Genomic DNA, 17589 nt, shown 5'->3' with positions numbered 1-17589 from the left:
CCAAATGACAAACAGTTTCAGCACTGCATTTGAACCTTGTCTGTGTGCATGCAGCCCCTATCTTGCGCCCTGTCCTTACTAAAGCAGGCAGGGAAATGAAAACAATAAGCTGAAAAGGAAAAAGAACCTATTTCTGGAACCACTGTCCTTGTCTGCAGTCAAGTCTGGCATCTCTGTATAGACTCCCTCATGCCTACTTGCCTGGCTTAAGGTCTTTAGGAGCTCTGTCAATGATACTGGCACTGCTCCTGCCTCTAATTACAAATGGCTTCCACAGCCATTAATAAATGGAAGATAGAAGCAGCAGGTTCCTTAATAAAGTTTATTTAATCATAACTATGCTTAGGAAAATACACTTGTAAAGGTTAATATAATGCAATTTAGTTTAACTTTATACTACATTTTGAACAAAAGACTTCTTATACATGATTCAGGTAAAAACAGGAAGTATGATCTGGCTCGTTTTACATCTATTACAAATGCAGAAAAGACTGTCATGCACTACAATAGAGAGCATGAAAAAAAATTACCTTTGGTTTAATTCAGAGAATACACGTATTGCACTGTAAAAGCATCAAACATGGTGCAACTAAACATTATAAACATGTTTCCATGCCAGCTTACAAAATGTTGTTAGCTAGTGTAATTTTAGAAGGGGGAAAATATATGTACACATAAACCAATTTCTTTAGCTATTTGGATTCTGTTAATATCATATGCATGCCACATATCTACACAACTGACATTCAAGAAAACTCTTGAATTTTATTTAATACCTTTCAGCTACATTAAATCTGTTGAAATCAATGACATTACTGTATCTTAACAAGCCTCTCAGCTGTTAAACATTCTTCTTTAAATGACTACAGTTCCAGCCTAGATCATCAAAATCCAGAAACAACTGCAATACCATGGATTTTAAGTGCCTAGCTATCCATTTCTTGACCATTTTTCAGGGCAGTTAGTTTGAGTGTATAGATTCACACAGAAAAAGCCCAAAACATATGACTCAACCAAAGGCTGGCAGTGTAGGGGTATATCAGCATGCTAATCCTTCCAACCACACACTGGAGGTTGAACACAAATACAGGTATGATTGCCAAGAAACCACAAACATGCTAGAATTGGCAAAAACAACACAAAATAATTTAACAATATTGAAAAAGACAAAAAAAAAAAAAATAAAGGCATTGTTTAAAGGGAGACACAGCAATGTAAGACCACCATTTATGGTGGGCTATGTGACCCACACTCCCCGTCAAATACTCGTATTAGCAGTGCCTAACATTTGAGATAAATATAATGCATTACATCCTTGCCTTTTTATCATAACATAATCCCAAACCTTGCAGAGAATTCCAGCACAGTTCTGCATCAAGATTAGCTAGTTCAGGATGTTGTTGATGGGTCTCAGAAAGAAAAAAATCAACTCTTCTTCTTCTTAATATGTTAATAATTTATTTTCAGTTTCTCGTCTTGTGGTAGAAAACTCCGCCAAAGAGGAGCCAACTGTTGTCTTCAAAGAGTTCTTGTCAGATCAAGCACTGAAACCTTGACCACTTCACAGAAATGTGCAGCACAGTATTTCAGAGAACCACCTTTGCTTTTGTCTCACAGAGAGAACTTTAAAGTCAGTCAACAGCATAATTTTCATTTAAAAAATAATGGGAAATATTATCAGGCCAGTCTATGAGTTTACTTGAACCTAGCTAAAGTCCTTGAAATCTCTCGCAAAATGGCAAAGACTCTTCACAATGGTAAGAAGGGAGTTTTAAACCTCTCCACAGTACTGGAATTCCCAGCACCTGCTCACATCACTCACAAATGGTTGCAACAATTATATATAAAGAAATACTATTATGAAGGAAAAAAATATATCTAAAACTATTACAACTGGTAGTTTAGGAAAACAATTCAACTAGGTTTGTTTTTTTAATGTTTAACATAAATATAGTTACAACTTGATTTTGAGTTGACAATGATTGTCGCAGCCAAGGTAAGGATTGAACACTATCTATGCAAACAAAAACTCACTATACATTATACGACTTAATTCTGCCATGAGGGATGCCTTCCCTCTCAAATCTTTGGCCTTCTGTTACCTCTTCCAAAAGCAGAAGCAATGTAGCATTGTTGCTCTCAATTCACAGCAGTGGGTTTGTTTGGAGGGGAAGATGCTGTGGGGACAACATAGTGAAGAATGGGGTTTATTCCAGAGCTTACACAAGAGAGAGTTACTTGCAATAAAGTGCTCTGACAAATGCTGTCTGAGCTCTTCAACTCTACTCCCCAAGTAACACCTGCCTCCAAATTTGCTTCTTTGGAGCTGTCCATAACTGCTCCCACTGGAAAGGCAGCTAATGACAGTCAGAAGAGTGTACAGATGGGACCTGGAGGGTTTTGCTTCTTCCCTACTGCTTTGAGTTTTGTTTACATTTTGCCACTGGTTGGTTAGCAAGCAGCAAGGTATACAATCTCTCTTGCATTTGTGTGCTAGAAATCAAATCTGTTTAGAATTAAAAACTTCTGGTATGACATGTAGACCTGAGATGACAATCTGATAACTTACTTGTTTCTCTCTGCATGAAAGTAGGATGGTTTTGAATTAATATGGAGGAAAAATTCCTACAGTTTTTTAATGCCAGGTTTGTTGCTTACCAGTTGATTTATCTTTATTTGTTTGTTGGGTATTTTTGTGTATATAAGATGTTAGATTATATCACTGCTACTATTTGATTTTTTTAAAGCTCATAAAGTTTGACTGCTGTCCACCACAAAAAATGAAAATGGAAGAGGGAAAAAAAATCCAGACTTGCAGAAGCTGCAGACTGTTTCCACTGAGAGTGATTATTTTCCTGTCTGGTGATCCAAAATTACAAATCAGAATTTATTACTCTGAATGTGTATTCAAAGTATCCTAAGTCACATTTCCATGACAGAATAAATCCTGTAAAAGTGTTTTGGAACTGCATTGGTATTGTTTTGCTCAAGGACTGTACAATTCTAAACCAACTTAAAAACAGATAGCCAAGCAGTTCATAATTTCAGCAACTTTATGCACTGTTAATCACACCCCAGGAAAACAAGAAAAATCTGCAGTAAGGAGCATCACAGAAAACTGCCACAGAAAACTGTCCACAGTAAGCAACAAGTCTGAATGTTTCCAAATTTAAAAAAATCTTACCCATACAAAACCAAACATGCATATATAAATACTGCACAAGCACTATTCCTAGAAGATTAAACTGCATAGGTAAAAATCAAAAACAAGTGCAACATTTTAAGCCCTTAAAGCACAATCAAAAAACAAAAAGCAGAAACTAAAAATAACAAACTTGTTCCCCAACAACAAAGCCAATTACAATCAGTGATTAAGATATTAATCAAGACAGAGGTTCTCCAATCAAAAGTTGGAAGGACTCTCAAATTTTGGCTCCTCATTCGTGCTTAGGGGATCTGAAATGTATGTTCAGAATTGTAATGAGCTTTAAACAATTATGTTCATCACTAGCCAACTTTGATTTCTTTTACAAAGTGCTCTTTATGTAATAGAATCTATCTTCCTGGTAGAAAAACTATCAAGTAGTTTAACACTTTGAACATCAAGACACATTGAAAAGAAGTAAAAAAAAAATGGGAAAGGGGAAAAATGGAGAGAAAGAGTTGGCTGCTAGAACAAAAAGCAACTTATGCCAGTGGCTCTATAAACATCCAACTTGTATATTGTTAGCTCCAGTCTTATTCCAAAAACTCATTTTATAAAAGAGCTGCATAAGCTAATAGACTAGAAGCTTACAGTGACTTTATAGAACACAACCTCATACACCCTACCTGCTTTCTCTAATTAAGAGATCCAATAGTTAATGAGTTCACCATGACACATAAAGTTGTCAAAAATATTTTCAACTTAAAAAAAACCTAAACCAAAAACGAAACCAATGCAGACACTAAAGCAAACTGTGCTTAAAAAAAAGTCTACAATATTTTTACATAAGCTGTGTAGGATCTTACAAAAGAAGATTCCCCAAACCACAGCTATTTCTACTCCTGCCCTTTTGCTGCCTTCTCAAGATAATACACATTAACTAAGTGCCTGTTGAGGTGCTTGCTGTATTCACTTTCCTTTTTAAATGAGCGGTCACAAAAAATGCACACATAGTTCTCCCTGGCCACCGTGGTGTCCGGAGCTTCTTGTGACATCTTTGGACTTGCTTCCCCTTGCACAGAGCGAGCACCATTTAAGCCCGAGTCGTCGCTTCCTTCTGATATGTTGTCACTGATGTCACTGCCTTCATGGCTGTGGATGCCCTCATCCTCATCCATTTCCTGAGATTCATTCATGGCTGAGTTATCCCGAGATAAGGACAGAGCCACTTTAGGGCTTTGTGTACACTCTTCTGTGGGCACAGGCACTGGCACAGCATCTGCTGCTGACTCTGTTGCTGGCAGGCATGTCTTGGTCAAGTCCATCAGGTTTGACTTAGTCTCAGTTTCTGCCACAGTTTCATCTGGCTCATTCTCAGGTGCCAGATTTGGTACCACATCCATGAGTACATCCAAGCTTTTTTCAGAAGACGCTGCATGGGAAGATTCCTGAGAGCAAGTGTCTTCCCCTTTTTCCACCTGTCTCTTCTCCTCTTTTGCACCATCACTATCTTCACTCTCTCCCGCTGCCGCAGCCATTTCTTGGTCCTCTACCTCACCTTCTGTGTTTGCATCCTGAGCTGGCAGACAAAGCTGCCCTGGACCCTGGATGCAGTTTCCTTTGAGATCAACGCTCTCCCCACTGAGAACATGACCACCATTGTTGCTTAATGCCACCGTGTCAGTGGGACCTTGCCCCTTTTGATCACTGCCCTCGGTGTCCAGCTTCACATGTCCATCTTCTTCTGTAATAGGATACTCATCTGGCATCTCCTCTTCCTCAATCTTCTCCTGATCAAGTTTACTGCTCTTTTTACTGTGCTTAATTTTCAGAGCTTTCTTTTTTCTGTTTTTCTTGAGGCAATAATTTTGCTTTTTAGGCTCTTCCTCTGGTGCAACATCACTTTTTTGGGCTTCCTGGTAGTCTCTGAGTTTAGCTTCCACTTTCTTTTTCTTTTTTGTTACTACTGAGGTATCATTTGCAGGTTCTTGTTTTGAGGAAGTTGCCTCAGTGTCTGCTTTTCTTTTGACCTTCTTTGTTTTACATGTTTTCTCAGTACTTTTCTCAGTTTTAATATCCACCTTCTTGTTTTCTGAAGCTGATTTCCGACTCCTGGTTGTCACCTGGCCTGCAGAAACACTGCTTGCTGATTTTTTTTCCTTTGCTGAATTATCTTTTTTCTCCACCTTCACAATTTTCTCTGTTTTCTTTGCAGCTGAATCTCCTTTTGTTGGTTCTTTCCCCACTTTGTCATTACCGCTCTCAGAAAAGTCAGCTTCACTCTTTTTAGTCCGTAGCTTCACCTTTGAGACATCCATGGTGATGTCAGAACAATCGGGATGCCTGGACTTGATGTGATACTGCAGGTTACATTTTTTAGACGCTGCATAATCACAAACAGGGCAGAGAAACTGGCGCGGGTTGATATGGAGCTCAACATGCTTTTTGAAATTGCTGCGGTCAGCGGTTTTGTAGTTACAGTGCGGGCAGATCAGAGGCTTTGGCCCGTTGTGCACTTGCCTCGCATGACGAGTCACTTCATGCTGGTTTGAGGCCACGTAGCTGCACTGGTCACATTTGAATGGCTTCTCACCTAAGAAAGGAAGGACGGAAGGGAATGACGGTGATTATCAAGCATGGTTTCAGGGCAATCAGATCCCACTAATACAGATATAGAAATATGAAACTTGAAAAGGAAAAAAAAAATATCCATGCGCCTTTAAAATTAAGCAAAGTCAACATAAGAAATCCACAAGTCACAAACACATTCACAAGACACTAAGAACAAAATACAAAAAAAAAAAATAAAAAAGAGAGAAGAGGTGAGGGCTGGGAGGAAGGGGATCCAAAACCAAACAAGCAGTAACAACGTCACAGGTTCTGGCTAGGTATACATACCGGCAGAGATCTCGCTACAGAAATATTAGCAAATGGAATCCATACCCAACTGGTCCATTGAATGCATTGTAGAAAAACGGAAATGTAACATTTGATGAATAGCAGTTTCACACAAACGTTTCAAAAAAGTCCAACTTTACACAGATTCAGCGTTATTTCATGTTTGCATTGAAAAGGAAATGGGGGAAAAAAAGCTAGCAAAAACCTAAGAACATGAAAGAGGTGCTCAGATGACCTTTACCTCTGAAAAAACTCCGTTAATTGCTTTGGTGCCTCAAACAAATAGTGCTCTGGCTGCAGGCTACTCATGGCAAACCAACCAAGTGCAGTCCACAGCCATCATGTGACTATTGAAATCTGCATTTTCATTAGTGTAATCACTCCTGTAAAAGCGTTCCTGAAATGTTCTTCTTAGTGCATACCACTGCAGCAGAAATAGTTTTCCCCTTATACATCAAAGCAAACAGGAAAAACACTTTTAATGCAACAACACAAGTCGAGAAATACTTCAGGAACACCTGCACATGTGGAAATTTAGCTGAGGAATTTGGGATTCTCCTGAGCTCTGAATCAGCATCTCAAAACTAATCTGCAGAACTAATGCATGCCACTTCTTAAGCATGTTGAAAATCCACTCCAGGCCCTTCTGCTCATGATACAATAGTGCTTCTCACACCCCAGCAAGCCACTGCCCATACTCAAGCATGCTCTGTAGCATGACTCAGGAGACCAGCCTGGACTGAAGATGTGGTGCCTTTTTGTCCATTACACACATGATCTGCAACACCCTCACAAACTCTAGAAAAGACTGGCAGGAAGTAGGGGGACAATTGTTTAAGAGTCCAGATCATCTCATGTCTGTCTACAGCATCTATTCATTATTTAAAGAAGAGCTACTTTGATTGCCTCCCTTTCCACCTTACTTCTTTTTTCCTCTCTCTGCCTGGTGACACTTTCTACACATTTAAGTTTGATGTGTTTATTGCTCATTCTTCCTCCAAGTATAGAGCCTTTATCACCTACACTTCAAAGAACAGCTCTGTGATGCACAGCAGGAGGACAAGAACAGCCTGTCTTACATACACATGAACAAGCTGTTCTAAGGGCACAGAGTGCTCAGAGGCAGCTGCAACCAGGTAACTCAAAGATAGATTGTGAAGAGTTTGTGTCCATCACCTCAACTATATCCTGGGGTTTTACTGCACAAGTGAAAATGATATGTACCGAGATGCCTAAAAAAACCAGCTGTGAATTAGGCTCTAAACCACTGTGAGTTGCTGTCTGACATAGGATGAAAGCTACAGCACCCATGTGCCTTAAACAGCCAGCCTGTCAACTACAGGAGTCCAGAAATTGCCACAGAAAAGCTGCAACTGCCTGGGCAATCCAACAAAACATACAACAGAATTTAGGAGAGCTATTAATACAAGATCCCTGATAGTGAAAGTCATGCCTTCCCTCAGAGACTTTTGAGGCAGGAGCCATAGGCAGATCCCATTCCTTATCTCCTTCAGAGTTGAGAATTCTTTGCACTGAACAAGGGCAGAACAATATGTTCGTGAAATGGTTTCCAAGTTCAGTATTGACCAAACCATTTGCAAATTTGGTGGTTCATTTGCATACCAGTGGTTCTACTAAATATTATTTTTGTTTTCTGAAAGCAGAATACTACATTCACAAAATTCTCACACCAAAATACTGACAGGTGATTTTAAAGCTGGCTATTTTTAATGGGCCCAAGCCCCTCTCTACTACAGCTGAAATTGCATGTTTCCTGGTTTCAATTTAAAGCCTCATCAATTAAAATTTAGACAATTACTGTTCAGGAGACTTCAGCTCCTGTTTGCCAACATTAGGAACTCACCTGGGTCAATTCAGATTTTACAAAAAAAAAAATCTAAAGTAGAGCCTCTACCTGAACTCCTTTACGAGAATCATAAAAAGCAACTATGCCTGCGTCTGTGGTGTTACAACTCCCAAAAATGCTCTTAATTCATTCAAAAAGATTCACAAGACAAGAGCAAATGTTTGTAAGACCTACAGCTCCTGGCCCGTAATGGGAAAGAAAGGCTAGTAAAAATTCTAATTTGGGTTTTAGTGCCACAAGACTGAGTCACTTGTGAACATCCACTGAGTTTGCTTTTTTTTTCCTCCTGTGTCTCCTTGCCATAAGCAGACACTAATTTACATCACTGTGTCATACTAAACAAAAGCTAAGGGTTCCCTCAGAACTCCTGGATGAGACTCAAACTCAAACATCACAGAGGAGATTCTCAGCTACTCAAAAAGTTCCCAGCTTCACTGATTTGAATTCAGATATGACAGCAGTGTACAGTAATTTGTTCCTATATTGTCACAATGTTCTATTTATTACTAGGACTACTAAAGCAGCCATATGAATACCAGAATAAATCTTGAAAAGCAAAAGAAAAAATAAATATTCCCATTATCAGTTTTATTCATGACTTACCATTCCTTAGCAAGAAAACCTCGCCCATTAAAAAAGGAGCTGAAGCTCAGGCCATACTGGCTAAGATGGCATCTCACACAGAACAGGGTAGACTGCTTTAGGTGGCCCTTCTGGAGCCAGGGTCTGGCCCAGATGACCTCCAAAAGTCCCTTCCAACTGCAGCCATGCTGTGATACCGTGACCCACCCCCTTTTCCTCAGTCTGCTGCCACTCCATACCAACCTGAGTGGGTGCGCATGTGCCTGGTTAAATGAGTCTTCTGAGAGCTGGAATAAGGACACATCGCACACTGATAGGGTCGCTCCCCTGCAAAAACAAACAGCAAAGTAGTTATTAAAACACAGCAGATTCCCAAACTTGGTTACTAAGCTACACAGGAGAGGCTGTCACAGATCCTCACACTGTATTTGAGGGCATGTTATCTCTCAGCAAAGGGACTGTGAGAAGTGTATTCCTGAGCTGGACCACTGCAACATGTCCTGCCTCATGAATGAGGGTAGTAAAAGGGCAGGATATGACAGAGGCACATCCTAATGTCCAGCTGGGGTCAACAGTAACCTCAGTCAAAAGATGATGAGGACAGACAACTTTAGGAAGCCTTAAGCCACCAGACCTGACTTCCCTACAGTATTTTCTCCCAACACTCTGAAGACGCACAAAAGATCCTGCAAAAAACTAGGTATGTTCTTCCTTTGCTTAACACCTTACCTGAAACCTCCATATTTACTTTGGATTAAGATGGGATACGATCATCCATTCCACATGGACTTGCATTTACCAGAACTCAGGTGCAAACAGAGCAGGTCTTTGCTTCCAAAGTTTTACCGGCAGAGTGAAAACAGTCTACAGCATGGAAAAGCATGGTACCCTGACCAGTGAAATTATGCTGCTAGATAAAGCTTAAGTGTAGCATAAACATTTATTTCATATACTCAAAACCCAATGCCAGAAGAGTTATTGATTCTGGAAAACTAATGGAAACTAACCTGTCATAAACTATATCTCCACTGAGGACAGTCAGCTTGTAATTGTAGCTGAAAATTGTATCAGTACAATGATACTTGAAAATATTTTTCAAGTGAAGATAAGCTCCAAACAAAGGCAGAAAGTTTTACAATTAACATGTTAGGCAGGTCCAGGTAAGCACCAGGGGTGTTCATCCCAAACTGCTAGTACACTGTCTTCACTACAAACACTTATTAGTCTTTGGTAAACACCCACAAGAGAAGAGAGGAGTAAAGCTGAAAAGGGAAAAAAAAGTTACTCAGTCCTAGTATTTACTCAAATCATTCAAATCAGCCAGAATTACACTACAGCATTTTGTTAAATTTGCTATATGAGGGATACAACCAAGGTGCTCTTCAAATCAAAGAGACCTGGACATCACCAAAAGCCCTGCACACAGGGTCAGTGTTCACTTTCAGAGGCACAGCTCTATCTGCAGCAGCAACTATCTTCGTCTGCCAGTGTGTGATGTAAGGTTCCACTGCTGGCCTGTGCCAAAACAGCAATAGAAGTGGCCTTTGTAATGCAGATTAATTCCATATTTCTTCCTTCTATCAAACATTTAGACTATCATTCTTGATTAGATCAGCAGTTTAAAGGCAAATTTACCCTAACAACGACAACTCCCCTCCCTTTCCAATTAAAACAAGGTAGGAGATTGGCAAAATACACACAATAAGATTAAGTCATGTACAAGGGCGGGGTAATCCTTTTGTTACAAAGAAATGGTTTTGATTTTAAATGACTTTTTACAATTAAAAAATATGTGGCCAAAGGTATTGGAATATTCAGTCATATCTTCTTCCCATTACCTGAAATTTCATAACTGTAAAGCTACCTACAACATTAGGAATGCGAAACAGGTTTTCTTCCATGGCCTTTTTTACATAAGGCACAGCCACAAAACATACTAGATTTACGTATAATGAACACAACTAATTTAAAATGTGTTATAACACTTGAGAATTAAATGCTTTGTACAGGCTGTTCTGTAAAACACTACTCCCCAAAGGATTTGTACAGTAATTTTACAAGCTGGTTCATTATATGCAAACAAGCCATCAAAAAACCTCTCCAGAAGACACTTACAGAATAAGCCCCCATCTAGCAAAAGCTCAAGCAGGCACTTAACTCTATGCAAATGAACAGGCAGACTGACATGGGCATACAAGTTTAAGACCATCTTGTTAAGGAAAGTCCCCAGTCTGACCATTCAGGAGCCTCTGGCAGCCACACTCCCAAGGCCAGACTGCTGGGACCGAAGCCCTTTCATGGCAGGTGGCTCCAGTGACCCAACAGGTGCCCCACTTGACTCCCTGCACAGCCCACACACACAGTCAGACCAGGTTTCCTTACTGGCTTGATCATAAAGCCATTTACTCATGGCACAGTAACACAGAAACACCTGGAGCTGGTGCCTCCAAAGAGGACCCAAGAGACCCTGCACTTTCATACCCTCACGATCTACCTGGACACAAGTCTCATTCTTCCTCCTCAGTCTTCTGCTCCTGCTGCTGAGCCTCCCCATGTCCATCTACTCTGCCGGCCTCCCTCATCTTCATCTGCTTTGTTATTCAACAGATTGGCAGTTCATGGCTCCTGCTGTCTCTGAGTGTCCATTCACCTGGCTAGCACCACGGGCAGAGGGTTGGCAATTCATGGTGTCTCTGCGCTCTCACCCTGAGAAAAACCTGATCTTGAACTGCAGCTTGCACACTGATCTACTTGCACCAAAGGTATTCCTCAGCAATCTCTTGATAAAGCCTTGTTTTATAATGCCATTAGAAGTCCCATCTGCTTGAAACCAAACTGCTTCCATCAAACTTCCAACACAGTGGCAAGCAAGAACCCTCTCACAACCAAAATCTAAAAAAAAAAAAATAAATAAATAAAAGGAAACAACCACAAACCAAACCAAAACCAGTCCAAAACTAGACACAGAACATTATGACTGACTGAAGCAGATGTCTCAGCTATATAGCCCTTCAGATTATTTTCAAGGAAATTTTCTAGAAATTTTTTCAATGCAAAATAGAGAAGAAAACAAGAGAACAATGCTGCAGTGTCTTGCATGTAGTACGGCTCCAGAATCAGCAGGTAAATCAAGTCAAAACTTAGTCTAAAATGTTTAACGAGCACAAACGAGCACAAATGAGCACAGGTAGATCTGTCACTGACACAAAGAGTCCTTTCTGCCCAAGCAGCAGAGGAACAGATTGTCCCGAATACCTCCAGCAAGCCACTCCTGGGCAGCAGGCAGGCTCTTACAGATGTAGCTTTCCCACGTGACAAGCCTATGACCATCTGTAGGGATCCTTGAAATACCCCTCTGCCCAAGGTCCACCACATTTGTCAGCAGCCTGCTCCACAAGCACTGCCACAAGCTGCAAGGTATGTACAGTAAAGGGCAGATTCTGGGACATCTGTTTTTCAACAGGAATCCAAACAACAACAGATAGGTAGTAACCTCTGCCTGCATTCCCAAACATGCAGAGGATAGATATTTTTCCCAATCATGCAAGGTACTAACATGCAGCCCCTTCTTCCCTGCTCTTGGCCATGTGCTCTGGTATTTGCATGTGTTATTAGAAAGGCAACTAAGTTCACTAACCAGCAGAAAAGTAACCTGGGGAAGAGGAAAGGAGTATTTTTACTCCTTTGCTCCATTTTAGTGAACTGAATCAACTAGCCCCGGGATACAGGTAGAAGACTGAGACTACTTTCTCCAGAAGCAGCAGCAGACATCTATCCTGTGAAACTCCACTGTATAGTTAGTGTTTCAGAAAACTGCATGGCTTTAACACAACAGAATCAAATTAACTGCAAAGAGGCATTTCCCCCCTTCAAAAAAAAAGTCAGATAAATAACAAAAAACAGGAGAGAAAGAAAAGTATCCATCCAAAATTATTTAACCTATATCAGGAAACCAAAGAAATTAACAATTCCAACTTCCTTCTTCATTATTCCGAACCCATAAAATAGGAAGAAAAGCATGGATGGATGTATCCCGTTCATTTTTCCCAAAAAATATGTTTCTTTAGTTTTAAATGAAAACTACAATCCAAAGCTATTTAAGTATCATTCAAACAGTTTTTACTAAATTCAATACTGTTATGTAAACAGTCTGCAAATACTTTTGACTTTAAAATAGCAGTGGGGTTTTTTTCAGGTTTTTTTTGGCTGAGGGTCATTTGGGAAGATTTTTTGTGCATTCTGGTTTTGTTTGTGCTCTTTAAGGCAATTTATTACACCCTAGTAAGGGCAGAGACTTTTAGCCTGGTATAAAATATACCTGCCAGCAGCTAATTCTTCTACTCTAGCTTTAGCACTCTCCTCCACAAAATCAATGTTACTGGAAACAAGGCACATTCCTAAATCATTCTACTAACATATTTGGAAGTTTTTTATCAAGCAAGAACTGCCTGAAAGAACTTAACTATGTCGCTACAAAAGTAGCAAAGAAACACCTACACGGGTAGACTAAAACATGCTGAAATCATAATCACTCATTCCAGCTTAATTACAGTAATGAAAAGAACAAGAAACCCTGACTGCACCACTGTCTTTAAAGGAGAAAAAGGGGATCTAGATATATTTGATTTTTCTAAAAGTTTAATACAGCTAATCGGTAAATTGGTCAAATGCAGTGACAACAGAGCACTTCCTCAGCATACAAGCTTTCATGGTTAGGTCCTGTAAAACTCAACAAACGGTTTCAGAAATCAGAAAAGGGGACCTAATGTCATCTACAAACAAAAGCAGAGATTAATTCAAAGTTAAGACAAATGTAAACTAGAACCAAAGCACTGGCTCACAACTGCCCATGAGTTCCCCATATGATTAATTTAGTTTTTTTCCTGCTATTTTGCCATTTATACCTAGTCTCTTTCCTGTTATCTCCTACAAAACACACCAAGAAAATGAGCTGGAGGATAAACGACACCATTTTCCTAATGCATCCCACAATACACTTTATTTATTTGTTTACAAAAAAAAATATTTAGACAGGACTGGATTTGAAACTGGTGTTATCCTCTGAATAAAAGCACACAGCTATTCTTAGGAGAACCGTCTTAAAGTACAAAAATTCCCAGCAGACCCTCACAGCCCCAACCAAGCAGACACTAAAGCGAGCTGACAAACACAAACTCCTGCACACTTCAGCTCAAACTCAAGGCCTCGATGCCTCTGGAGTGCCCAATCCTTCCAGACAGCTGCAGACAACTGAACTGAAACCTCCAAACCATTCATGTCACTGCAGTAACAAAACATGACCTTAAAGGAGAAATTCCCCGGTGTTCCACTCAGCCAGCACAATCTACAATAAAGGGGAACCAAGTCAGGTGAGCACCCTAGAAGACGGTTAGCAAGTGAGCCCCTCCACAGAAAAGCCCAGTCAGGGTGGAAATAAAAGCTTCTAAGAAGCAGCAAGGAAGTTCTGAACTGCCTTCTCCTTCTACAAAAGGGATCAGGAGGCAAAGTAACTGTATCCCATGGCCCAGAGAGCTGAGATGGCTATGATAACCCCCTGTCGAAAGTAGTTTTGGTTAATCAGAACTCCCTACGTGAGAGGGTGATGAGGCTCTCTGATAAAAAGCAAGGTATTTCCTAAGTCACCTGTGGTCCCAGCTCACAGGATAGCACGAACACTGCAGTCCTCTGATTCCACTTGGTATACACCAGGGAAAAAAGGGGCCTCACACCATCCCTTCCAATTATAAACAAAGGTTAGGAGAAGTCAGGAAATCAGATCAGACTCCCTCGAAGGTTTCAGAAGTATGTGTCTACTTCTGAAGTAGGGCAACAGAAGTATGCGTCTACTTCTGGCTGCTGCAGTGATGCAGGCCGTAGAAAAATCAAAGCTTCTGAGCATTAAATGGAATTAATTCACTGTTCAACTCTTATTCTGAGTGCCTGGATGCTGGAGGACTCTTCTGCATGTATATATCAATTCTTTCTTCTCTGTAATTACAGTGCAGTGAAATTTCAGCTCAATCTTAAGGTACCATTTTAAAGACTACCTATGGGATTCAGGCATCTTTTGTCTACCTGTTTGTTTTGGTTTTAGACTACATCAGGTTTTTGATGTTGTGACAATTATCACAGGCACACTTTGTCAAGCCCTTTTCAAAAAAGTGATCTAAAATTACTAAAGAGGATGCCCTTCATCTCCTCTTGGGAACCTGACATTTCCTCAGTCCTCTAGGACTGTAGACTGGAGCTCAAACCAAATTCCATTAGGCTATAACCTAGTAGCACCAAGACAAGACAGCACAAAGTTCTATCAGAATAGAACAAACTTAGCAAAAAGACTCTGCTTGCTACATTCATCAGTTTCTCAGTAGTCTTACTGCACTTCAGTCAAAAAAAGATTAAAAACTTACCTGTGTGAGTTCGAATATGTTGAATGTAATTGTTCTTTCTGTCAGAAAAATAGGAGCACTCTGAGCAGGTATACACTTTCCTGGGAAAATGATTTCTTAGGTGTTTTTTCCAGTGATATTCACTGACAGTAGTGTAAGTGCATATGGTACACTTGTAGACTCTCTCATTTTCCCCTGCTTTGTTGTGGTGCTTCAAGTGAGCCAGATAGTGATCGTATCTGTTAGTGTTATACCCACAGCGATCACAACGGATTGGGCCCTTAGAGAAATCCACCTCCTCTGCAGTGCAGGAATCAGACTCCTTCACCTGTGCTTGCTTTTCTGCATTTTCTTCCACAAAGAATTTCTTAGCACTGTGAACCCTGATATGATGCACAAACTCCTCTTCAGACTCTGCCTCATACTGGCAAGGCTTACAACGAAATGGTTTGCTCTTCAAACTCTTACACTTGTCCTCTGTGCTTTCTGGAGTACTCAGTGCTTCCAATGAGCTATCTTTGTCCACACTGGGAGTCTTGGGAGGGGAACAAGCAGCTGGACCTTGAGTGTCCACACTAGGAACCTCAAGGGAGCTTAATTCCACATTTTCAGGTGTATCACGGTCACTCTCTGCAGCCTGGATATCTTCCATACCCTCTCCATCACTATCTGAGAAGTTGCTGTCCCCCACTGTTGTCAATTCTGCCATTTGTCTCTCTTCTCCAACCAAATAATCACAGCAGTTGCCACTAACTTCTCCCGTCAAGGCCACATTTGCCAACATAATAAGCTGAGGAGCTGCCAGCTCAGCTTTAGAAAGGTCCTGTAAGTCATACATGTCATTGGACAATGCCATGCCAATATTAGAAGTGCCAGGAAAGAGGCTGTTCCCACCAGACTGTCCCAGCACTTGAGTTGCCATGGCAGTAATTCTGTTGGAAGAGAAAAGGAACACCTGTAAGCACCCGAGTGTGGAAAAGTCTCCTCTGCTGTGTACTGTCGAAGCTCTCCGGGGAACATGAAAATACTAAAGCACTTTGCTGAGGTGCTGGGGCAGCTGGAAGTAGAACCCGGAGCTGTGGGGGAGGGGGGTCTCTTCCCTACGTGTGGTGCAGGTCCCACCGTGTGGAAGGCGGTGGGACCCAGGGCCCAGGCGGGGCTCAGGACAGTGACTGATCCCGGTCCGGGCCCCGCGGCTCCCGCCACGCCAGACACCGGGGGAGGCGCAGGGCCCGCCGGTGGGTGCTGCGGCCAGGCTCCGCCGAGTGCCCCTGTCCGGCCGCCGCTCGCCCCAAGGGCCCCGTCGGCCCCAAGGCCGCCAACAAAGGGGGGCGGCCCGGCCCTGCGGCGACCTCCCCGCGGCCCGGCGCACATCCGCCGGGGAAGCCGGGCCGGGCCGTGCCCCCATCACCCTCCCTCTTTCCCTCCCTCCCTCCCTGCCTGACAGGCATGCGGCCATTTTCTGCCGGCCCACACAAAGCGCCCTCCCCGCGCCGCCCCCGGCCCGCCCGCTGCAGCCGGCCGGTAGGGACGGCCGGCTTCCTCCTCCCCCGCGGCGGGCAGGGAAGGGCAGCGGTGCCGGTGCGGGGGCGCAGGGTGGAGGAAGCGCCTCGGTACGGGCAAAGTCACAGCGGCCGCGCCCACCCGATGGCAGTCCGCGGGAGGGGGAGCGAGCGGCGCCCGGGCCTGCTCCTGGGCCCGGAGCCTGCGGCTGCTCCCGGCCCGTCCCGGCCGGCGACGGCTTCACCTTCCGGCGGCGGCGCGGCCCGGCGAGCGCCCCCGCGATCGGCGCGGCTCCTTAGCCGTGGTGCTGATCGCCCCGCAGCCAGCCCGCCCGGCCGCCCCCGCCCGCCGGCCACAGATCAGCCCTGGACAGCGCCTCTCGCTCGGCTCCCGGCCCCCCCTCCCCGGCCCCGCCGGGCCCCGCCGCACTCACTCACCCACCGGCGGCGCGGGGCCGCCCGGCCGCGCGGCTGCTGCGGGGCGGGGCGGGGCGGGCGAGAGGCGCTGCTGGCGGCGGCGGCGGCGGCGGGCGGAGGCGCCCCCGCATTCCAGCACACAGCGCGCAGCGGCGGCGCCGCCCCGCCCGCCCCCGGCAGGAGGGGCCGGGCCCAGCGGGGTCAGCCGGCAGTGGCGGGGGCACCGGGCGGGAAGCGCGCGAGGGGGCAGGGGCACCCGCCCGAAGCGAAGGTTCGTGCCTAGGGGCAGAGCTGGCGGCCACGGGGTTTGTCCGTGCCCGGCGCCGTTATCGTGAGCGTTTTTGTCCCGTTCAGGGATGATAACGCTGATCCGACCAGCTTCGAGGCAGTGCGCACGGCATCGCCTTCACGAGGCGAGTCCGGAAGAAGGGCAGCGCAGCTGGTGAAGGGTTTCGAGCCCAGGTCTAGTTATGAGCAGCTGAGAGAGCTGGATGTTTAGCCTGGTGAAAAGAAGGTTCGGGGTGACCTTATCACTGTACAAGCACCTGAAAGGAGGTTGTGCCAGATGGGGGTCGGTCTCTTCCTCCAGGCAACTAGTGAGGACAGCAGAGCCTTAAGCTGCATCAGGGGAAGTTTAGGTTCGATATTAATCACAGAAAGCATGGTTAGACACTGGAATGAGCTGCCCCAGGAAGTGGTCATCGTCTCTGGAGGTGTTTAAGGAAATGCTGCATGTGGCACTTGTTTGCCATGGTCTAGCTAACATGGTGGTGTTTAGTCAAAGGTTAG

The 17589-nt window shown here is 43.5% G+C and overlaps 1 protein-coding gene across 3 annotated transcripts; it reads right to left on the bottom strand.

The window, feature by feature from the left end:
* Window positions 1–304: 304 nt before the first annotated feature.
* Window positions 305–16977, bottom strand: REST (RE1 silencing transcription factor). Of its 3 annotated transcripts, none has more exons than XM_079305395.1 (4): window positions 16822–16977; window positions 14903–15813; window positions 8736–8819; window positions 305–5738 (listed from the first exon to the last, which is right to left on the bottom strand). In XM_079305395.1, exons 1-4 carry the CDS (start codon window positions 16929–16931, stop codon window positions 4042–4044), a joined length of 2802 nt encoding a protein of 933 aa, XP_079161521.1. In that variant the 5' UTR covers window positions 16932–16977; the 3' UTR covers window positions 305–4041. The 3 variants fall into 3 exon arrangements, with proteins under 3 accessions (XP_079161521.1, XP_079161523.1, XP_079161522.1); XM_079305397.1 differs by lacking the exon at window positions 16822–16977 and adding an exon at window positions 16629–16649; XM_079305396.1 differs by lacking the exon at window positions 16822–16977 and adding an exon at window positions 16499–16519.
* Between the last annotated feature and the right edge of the window lie 612 nt (window positions 16978–17589).

Source organism: Erithacus rubecula (genome assembly GCF_903797595.1).
Source record: "Erithacus rubecula genome assembly, chromosome: 5".
Taxonomy (NCBI): domain Eukaryota; kingdom Metazoa; phylum Chordata; class Aves; order Passeriformes; family Muscicapidae; genus Erithacus; species Erithacus rubecula.
This window is presented reverse-complemented; position numbering and strand designations above follow the sequence as displayed.

Bases quoted from the DNA above. Each gene is read 5' to 3' on its own strand.
- REST (XM_079305395.1), bottom strand. From the start codon at position 16,931: ATGCGGGGGCGCCTCCGCCCGCCGCCGCCGCCGCCGCCAGCAGCGCCT. The intron at 15,814-16,821 runs GTGAGTGAGTGC...CTCTTCCAACAG, and splicing joins CGGCCCCGCGCCGCCGGTGG to AATTACTGCCATGGCAACTC. The intron at 8,820-14,902 runs GTAAGTTTTTAA...TTGTTTTTGCAG, and splicing joins ACATATTCGAACTCACACAG to GGGAGCGACCCTATCAGTGT.